This window comes from Electrophorus electricus, chromosome 25 (genome assembly GCF_013358815.1).
Source record: "Electrophorus electricus isolate fEleEle1 chromosome 25, fEleEle1.pri, whole genome shotgun sequence".
In the NCBI taxonomy this organism is placed as follows: domain Eukaryota; kingdom Metazoa; phylum Chordata; class Actinopteri; order Gymnotiformes; family Gymnotidae; genus Electrophorus; species Electrophorus electricus.
In genome coordinates, this window is record NC_049559.1 from 5466518 (window position 1) to 5475674 (window position 9157).

Below are 9157 nucleotides of genomic sequence, written 5' to 3' on the forward strand. Positions count from 1 at the left end.
TTTGTCTGTCAAATAAGACGTAAATCAATTAAAAGACGGTTACCTTTAAAACAAACAGTATTCTATTAGAAATCTTAACTTTACCGTAAATAACATATCAAACGAGCTTCCCGTTTTCTGTGAGTCCGTAGTAAGTTTCCGCATTGCAAGGAGCTTCTTAGCCTTCAAGACATTTTGAACATTTACGGTGAAAACGTGACCTATGGAGACCTACGATATTTGGCAAGTTGTGTAGAAAACAGACTGAACGAAGGTAAGTTCAATGAAAACGAAAATGCTAAATGTTTGTAACTTGACCGCCCCTGCTTCACTTGTCTAGATGTCTCACCTCGGTATAATAAACTAAAATAATCGTTTGAACCCTGACTAGATACTTTGTTCGTATTTTTGTCAATTAGCCGTTAACGGCTATTTAACTTTGTACTTATGACCTGGGCAATGGGGATGTTGTGTGTTAATTTCAGACTTGTGTCGCATTCATTTGACCACAAGGTCCACGCCTTTGCCCTTTAAACGGTCCCATAGTGGAATTTAACACCTCAAGTACTGTTTGTCTTACAGGAGAACTGGATAGCTCTCCTGATGGAATATATAAGACTGAGGTATGATCTGTGTGTCAATTCCTGCGTCAGAGTTTCAGAAAATACAGTGTAATCATAATCATAGCACTTGTTTGAGATGTTACATTTCTCAGTCAAAATGCTTGGCTTCATGAATATTTGTTCATGCAGGTTTCAGTCTCTGGGATTATTCCTCCTGCTCATCCAAAGCCAATGTCTCTCAAGTGCAGGGATCACCAAGCCCAACTTTGTACTTATGATGGTGGACGACCTCGGCATAGGGGACATTGGATGCTACGGGAATGATACGATTAGGTAAAAGAACCTCATGGATTCTTACAAGAAATACCGGCAGCTTTGTGCTGTGACTCCTAAGATTAGTGTGTGTCTTGAGTTTTCCCCAGAACCCCAAACATCGACAGGCTTGCGCTGGAAGGGGTGAAGCTCACACAACACATTTCTGCTGCTCCTCTCTGCACACCCAGCAGAACTGCGTTCATGACAGGACGTTATGCTTTGCGCTCAGGTGTTTGCCTGTAACACTTTACCTATTTTACTCATTTTAAACAGACTAGATGTACAATTCCCCAGAAGCACTGCAGAATTAAGGTGACCTACAGAGAATTTATTTAAAATGCTCACACTACCATTTCAAAATTATCTTTGAAGGACTCCCCCTGTAACTGTTTTTTTAATCTAGCTAGTATTTGTTTTTATTGATAGTGGTCTTATAATGGACAGGAGAGGAATAAATGAAATAACTGAATAATAACTGAAATAACTGAAATTGGACAAAAATGTGTCTAATTTTAGAGCTCCCCTGTGTGTAATTCACAGCTGTCATTCATCACTAACATACAGAACAAGTATGGCATGCAGACAGTGTGGTTCTTCTAGTTAATGAGTGAATGTGTTTGTGTCAAAGGTCTTGGCAGCACAGGGAAAGTGCAGGTTATTCTCTTCCTTGGAGGCTCAGGAGGTCTTCCTCCCAATGAGACCACCTTTGCCAGACTTCTCCAGAAGCAGGGTTACAGCACAGGCATTGTGGGTGAGGCACTCACTGCAAACCCGTAAGTTCTCACTTGTGAGGTGGCATTTATCATGTTTTTTGGATCTGGATCAGTTTGAGTTTTTCTGCAGGTAAGTGGCACTTGGGTGTGAACTGCAAGAGCAGGAATGATCACTGCCACCACCCCAACAACCATGGTTTTGACTACTTTTACGGGCTTCCCTTTTCAAACTTTAATGACTGCAAGCCGGGGGAGGGCAAGGACATTCTGGTGGACCTTCAGGTGGCGCTGTGGCAGTTGTCCATGCTGGCGGGTCTAGGCTTTCTGACTCTGGTTCTGGTGAGGCTCACTGGTCTTCTGGAGGTCAGCGTGAAGCTGCTCACAACTCTGGCAGCCCTGTGCCTCCTGGGCTTCATGGTATGGTATGCACCCTTCGGGCTCATGCGGACCTGGAATTGCATTGTCATGAGGAACCATCGGGTTGTGGAACAGCCCACGAACCTGGACACGCTGAATGAACGGCTTATGACAGAGGCGGAGCGGTTTGTAGAAAGGTGAGGTCACACCGGTCACACCAGTCACCAGTGAGTTTTTTTTTTTTTTTTCTTGATCTAGCCTATGTATATACCACATAGGCTAGATCTGTATATACTATACCCAAGGGCTCTGTTTGTGGTTAGTAAATATTTGTGTGATCACTCATGATGTCTTCTATATTAGCATAAGAATGCATAAATTCTAGGTGCCTCTTATTGTTTTATGTCCCAATAATAATTATTTGTTTCGATGGGCAGCTTTCACGATAGTTACTCACATCTGGAATTTGTCATTTAATTCCCAGTGGCTTACTTCTGTGGGGCTGGGATATTAATAGTCATGTTAATTAAAGATCTTTAAGGGTTTGAGGGTCACCTGTAGGTGACGTATAATAAAGTATGTCAAAGGACACCGACACCTTCCTACACAGAGTCTGCCTTGTGTTTTGCCCCATGGAAGATAACAACTTTGATCCACCTGTATAAACAGTAAAGCATGAATTAATTTATGGTCACAGGAATCAGAACAGGCCCTTCCTGCTGTTCCTTTCGCTGGCACATGTCCACACGCCACTGTTCATATCGAGGGACTTTTCTGGGAAGAGCAAGCACGGTCTGTATGGTGACAACGTGGAGGAGGTAGACTGGATGATTGGTGAGACAAACCTGGTACTGTCTTTCAGTTTATTCTGCTTTTTGCGGACAACTCTTTCTGTCATTCTCTGTACATTATGCAATGGTTCAAACACACGCAGATGTCTCCCTGTTTGTTTCTTTAATTTTGCCCTCTGATGATTCATCCACAGTGAGTTGTATTATTTTGCTCTTCGAGTAGACAGCAGTAAGTTTCTTGGCTTTTGATGCTGATTCTCGCTTACCTCTTACAGGCAGAATGGTGAAGACTGTTGAGGAGCTCAACCTTTCTGAGAGGACACTGATGTATTTTACCTCTGATCATGGAGGTCATGTTGAGGATTCAGACACACATGGCCAAAAGGGGGGCTGGAATGGAATCTATCGAGGTAATGCACAATTATGAAAGATTTTATCTTGGTGACAAGTCAGATTGTGAAAACTAAGAGCAAGCACTGGTGGAGTCACACATTTCAGTAACAGTTTGGATTTGACATAAATGCATTCTCTATCAATTTGTACTTTTCTTCTCTTATGTATATAGTTTTGTGTTATGTAATTATTTAAAAACCTACATATGCATTTAAAGTATAAAGTTGGAGTTGTATATAAATATACTCAATTGAAAAGGGGGAAAAAAAAAGAAGCCAACTCATGATGCAGAATCTTTCCAGCATTCGCTCATGCTTAGGTTCAAGGGTCTTTCTGTTTACAGTCTCTCTCTCTCTCTCTCTCATCCCCACTTAATTTCTTGTGCTATGAAGGACGCTGTGTGTCAGCCACACTGATCCAACAGCGGTCTTTTACAGCAATATGTAATCATCTGGTTCATTTGTAAGCCAGGATAAAGTGAATAACAGTTGAATGTCAACTGGTCTTGAGCAAAATTCATCTCACCTTATTCCCCCTTTTCTCTATTAATCAGTTTATTAGAGCCCAGTTATCTGTGCTTCCTGGGGTCAACATGAACTTATAAACTTCTAATAACTTCAAAAACTTAATTTAAGTAAAAAAATTTACTTAATAAAGAATTACTAGAGCAAAGCTTGATGCATGGCTTCTAGTTGTGCTAAACATTTCATGTACTTTTAACGTGCATGCTTCTTTACTGTTTTGTTCTCACTTTATTACTCCTTCCTTTTGCTACTCATATTCATATTTTCTAGCTGAGTAGTTTGTTCCGGTTTACATACTGTGGATGTATAGTTGATTATTTCACTGTTAAACCTTCATCCCATTGAGACCCATAATGTGACTTGCTTTTACCCTAACACCAGATTTTCAAAACAAAAGTTTTATACTAATTGTAAAATGGAGCTGTTGTGATTTTTCACAGCTAGGGTTATCACAAATTGACTCCTACAGGCTTCATTTTAGATTTTGCATTTTTTCTTGCTTGTGGCTTTTGTACATAACAGCTTATTTCCCCCATATTTTTGTTTCAGTTTGTCAGCATGCTTTTACAAGACTGCTCACAGCAAGCAGTTAAACAATGCAAGACAAAGCAGTAAAAATATTCAGTGGAATGTTGATTTCCAGAAGCGTCATTTCAACAGCTTTTTGAGATGGAGGGGGCGGGGTATCTGATGATCAGTTCCACACCTTTCTTGCATTTGTTCCTGTAGGTGGGAAAGCCATGGGGGGCTGGGAAGGGGGCATCCGCGTACCAGGAATATTCCGCTGGGTCGGACGTCTGCCCTCAGGCAGAGTTCTGGAGGAACCCACAAGTCTGATGGATTTGTTCCCCACCCTGGTGAAGCTAGCTGGGGGAGAGATGCCCCAGGACCGGTGAGAGGAAATGGTGGTGATACTAGATGAATCATTGGTGGCATTTTAAAGCATATTGTCCTGAGTCACTTTTTCCCAGTGTTTTGTAAAATTGTTGTGTCTGCAGTGCCTTATTTCACTGCTGAGATTTGGTTCTTTACAAGTTGCAGGGTTAGTTGCAGGGTTCTGAGGCAATCAGACCCAGCAACCTGTAGATGTGATCGAACTACTGATGAAGTTTATGAAAATCCCGATTGTACTAGATTTATCAAACCCATTTAGGACAATGACCTGTGTGTGTTCCAGTGTCTCAATTTAATTGCACTTGATTTAATGTCATTGATTTATTTAATTAATGTAAAAACACAAGTCACCTTGAATTAAATTGCTGGTGTTGGTTTGTGTGTGTGCACACATGTGTTTTCAGAGTTTTGGATGGACATGACCTGATGCCACTGTTGGAGGGGAAGACGCAGCGCTCGGAGCACGAGTTCATGTTCCACTACTGCGGCGTGTACCTGAACGCTGTACGCTGGCACCCTCCTGACAGTAAGTGTCAAACACACACACACAAACACTCCTGAACATGCTGGAATCTCCATGATTGAGTGTAGGTGGCACTGTCACATGTGCATTCACATGTGCATTTATTTCTCATTTTATTTTAGTTAGGTGTCAGTATCTTGCTACCCCATAATTGAATGTCAACCAAGGGGCTCAGCACATACTTAACATGCTCACAAATCATAAGCAGGCAGGAGGATTTGAACAGTCTTTCATCTTACCTTTCTTCTCAGGCGATTCTGTCTTCAAGGTGCACTTTTTCACACCCAATTTCTCCCCTCCTGGAGCTGTGGGCTGCTACCACACCAAACTGTGCATGTGTCACGGCGAATTCGTCACCTGGCACGACACGCCACTCGTGTTTGACCTGTCTAGGGACCCGTCGGAGAGGGCTCCCCTGAGGGGAGAAACAGAGCCCCGCTATGCAGAGGTGCTGTGGCGGGTCCGGGAGGCTGTGGAGATACACCACAGGACACTCAGCCCCGTAGAGAACCAGCTCTCCTGGGGAAACATCTTGTGGAAACCCTGGCTGCAGCCATGCTGCGGCATATTCCCATTCTGCTCCTGTTCCGAGGACAACTCCACCTTCACACACAACATTGGGGAATTATAAAGCTAAATACCAGTGCAGCTTTGTTCAAGTTTTGAGACAAGGGAAACAGTCTTGATCAACACCTTTTTAGGCTTTCAGAAAGCCTGGGGTATAGTCAGAATTCAGCTTGCTCTTTAATAAAGTAGGGCTACCATCAACACCCCCCCCTTTGAGTTAGATGCTCAGAGATTTAGCACGCATAGTTGTATAGCTGTAGATGAAACTACTCTGATGTACTGCACAGGGTTTACATCACAGTGGCAGCTTACATTGGTCATTTGTAACAAACCTCTTTTGGCTTGTAATAAACAAAGAAAGATCACCCGTTGCCTGTCCATATTTCCATAGAAGATGCTTTCACTCTACAACAAAAATGCATATTTTAGAGGCCTAGATATCCAGTAATTATATGGTTCACTTGATTTCAGTAGTGCTTTCCAGCTTTCCGAAGGCACACAGTCTACCAACTCTTTGACTGTAAAAAGTATTATTAATATGCTCTTTTCATGTAAGGGAGCAACAGCTTTTGGAATAGTAAATCATGGAGATTATAGAATGCTACATCATGCAGTTCAAGGAGCATTTACCCAAAGCCAGTTGGTGAAGCTAGGTTCTGCACCAGGTTATTGAAGTGTTGCACTTCTCTCTATATTTTACCTTCTAGAAGGAGTTAATTATGATCTTATTCATTGACTCTAGTGCCATTATATTCTAGAGACAATTTTTTTAAAAAAAGATGCAGTTAAATTGTTATTTAACTGTAAAAAAACATTCAGAGAAATTACACTTGGACTTTAAAATTGCAAACTAAAGGATTGACCTGTACATCCTTTAACAGCCACTGTGAGGCGCTCTTTCCATTGACAAAGCCCAAGACATTTGCCCCACTGTGTCTGAAGCTATTAATAAAGGGAATATGAGCAAATATTGACACTGTGAATTGAATATGCACACTTTGATCATTTGGAGAAGACTGAAAGGCAGTAGGCCTATACCTGAATGCCAAAGCAAAGTGTAGGTTAAAATCACCTGCCAACAAAGGACCCCACAGCCAGTTACTAGACGATAACACCCCCCCGCATACTGCACCAGTACTGTGACCCTGCTCTCAAAGGGCCAAACTCCTGGAGAGTTCTGTTTCAGCTGTAATGTAACACGAACCTGGTTGTGTAGTGTGCAGAAACTGCTTACAGTTTGATTAGCTGGATCAGGTGTTTTGAATTAAGGTTTGGAACTCCACTGTGTAGAAGGGTAGCTTGTGCAGGACCGGAGTTAGAAAAACACATCTCTGTCAATGTCAGAATTACAGTTCAGAATTTCAGAATCAGCTCTAAAGTCAGTGACTTTCGTTTTTCTTTTTTTTCTCTTTCCTCATTACATGGGTTATGGGTAGTTATACAGATCAGTTTTTATTGCAGTTATTTTTCATTTCTATAACTGTTTGCTTCGGTTATTGCAGAAATTGATGGTATTGATTGCTGTGAGCGTTATTTAAAAATTATATACTCAAAATCCCTCGTCTGGTTGGTTGCACTGGCTCAAACCATATGCTTTGGTTCAGGACTGTCTTCTTTACCTGGTGAGACAGAGGTCAAACTCCTGCTGTCAGAGATAGCAAATCTTCTCCAGTGATGATATAGGCAAGGTTTATTCCTGCCACAGAGTCCCTTGCCTTCTTTTGTAAGCAGCAGGATCCCTTTGACTCTGGTGTTCTGGATAGTGTTCCACAGGAAGTTTCCATTGAAACGTTTTGGTTCACAATGGTTTAAAATAATTTTTGAAGTGCATAACAGCAGATGACAGGTTTCACTGAGCAAGCATAGGATAATCGCTCTAAAACTGATCCAAGGGTGAATGTGTTTATTTCCACACCAAAAATGGTTTGAATGATGCTTCCATATTATCTTCTCCATATAATAACCAACAATGATGTTCTTATTTTAAAGTTCTAATCTGTCAAACCCACAAATCATCAAGGCTGTTGGTCATGTTGAAGTGCTTGATGTGTATTTTGTTGTAGTTTTGTGATGGCCTTAGGCTAGTTTTTAATGAGACTTTTTTGCCCTCTTTTAATGCGTGGACAGTGAAGGTTGGATATTAAATCCATTCATCTTTATAGTGGTAACAGATGTGGTTATCGCATTTTGCCTCATGTGCCTGTGTGCATTCACAACCCCCGGAGTCCTATATTCACATTCCTAAATTTAAAGATATTGGAAATAGATTAATTCTATGCAGACCTCCCAAATTACAACATCTAACATGTAGCTGCCTTAAGATTACTTCCTCATTTCTCAAATTGTGGTCCAGGAGAAAGATGTGCTATTCTTCTACTCTTATGTGTGTGAAATACCTGTACAGATACCATATCTTTGGCATAGGCATATTACTGTTGAAGACCAGTCTGTAGGACAGTCAATTACTTCAAAGTGTTTGAAAATGGCCTGCATGTCTTTAGAAGGCACATTATTTTGTCAGGACCAACATGCATGGATAATTTTCAGTCACCTAGTTATCGAGTAGGAAACGTGAAATAGAGAGTAGCTGCTTATGGAATTTATTTATAGAAATGACTGTTGATAGTCTGACAGTGCAGCAGAGCTGTTCATTACCCATGCAGTTGCTTGTTGGAAGAGAATCTAGAAGGGAGTTCCCAGTATCACTCCAGAAAGGATAAAGCATTCATTCTCATCTCGTCCCTCGCGGTGCTTTTTTTCTGTTCAGAAGTGGCTTTCTCCCAACATGAAAAGATATGTTTTTGAGGGTGCTGAATCATTCCTTTGTTGTTCACAAAGCTACTGCCAGATGTCCATTGAAATGTGGATTTTATAGACATCTAATGTCTTTACTAGCATTGTGTGCATGCTAAAAGAGGGAGTCATTCTTTGTTTCTTAAGCAAAAGGACTCCTGCTGATTTTATACGGGTTGAGAATCACAGCAGGAATCTGCAGGATTTACAGTGTCAAGTCCTGCATTTGTCATTGGTTTCGGGTGTGTCGAGCCTGGGTCTGCCTTGGTAAGAAACTTGAAATACAACAGAACACTGCAAAGGAAGTGCATGTCCAAAGGCTTGTTTGTGGCTGCATCAAAATCAATAGAAATATCAGTAAAATGGATGACTCAATCTCTTCACTGGATTCATAACATTCATATAATTAGATATAGCTCATTAGTCAAATCCTTTTTTTCTGCTGTTGATCTTTGCATCCTTTTTCAGCAGAAATGCCACCCTAATCTTCTCACAGATAGGAAGAGCACAAGATAAACTAAGTGAATTATTTCCTAAAGATTTTACATAATGCAATCTTAGAGAAAGGGAGATGCACCTCACTGACCTGGAACCATTGAAATTCAAGTGTCCTATGAAGATATCACATCAGACCTCTTCTATCCACAGTCACATGATTTAAGCCGTCCTTGGAAGGCTAAATTCCAAACCTCTGGGTTCACTGTTCCACCCTCCCCCTTCCCCGAGAAGGATTCCTTTGTCTAAC

General features: G+C 41.2%; 1 protein-coding gene across 2 annotated transcripts; it reads left to right on the forward strand.

The window, feature by feature from the left end:
- The first annotated feature begins 136 nt into the window (after positions 1–136).
- arsh (arylsulfatase H) lies at positions 137–5984 on the forward strand. 2 transcript variants are annotated; one of them, XM_027025084.2, is made up of 11 exons: positions 137–253; positions 562–602; positions 732–875; positions 965–1086; positions 1486–1608; positions 1701–2124; positions 2625–2761; positions 2994–3128; positions 4365–4527; positions 4934–5055; positions 5304–5984. In XM_027025084.2, exons 2-11 carry the CDS (start codon positions 583–585, stop codon positions 5681–5683), a joined length of 1770 nt encoding a protein of 589 aa, XP_026880885.2. In that variant the 5' UTR covers positions 137–253; positions 562–582; the 3' UTR covers positions 5684–5984. The 2 variants fall into 2 exon arrangements, with proteins under 2 accessions (XP_026880885.2, XP_026880886.2); XM_027025085.2 differs by lacking the exons at positions 137–253; positions 562–602 and having other exon boundaries at positions 771–875; positions 955–1086.
- The last annotated feature ends 3173 nt before the right edge of the window (positions 5985–9157 follow it).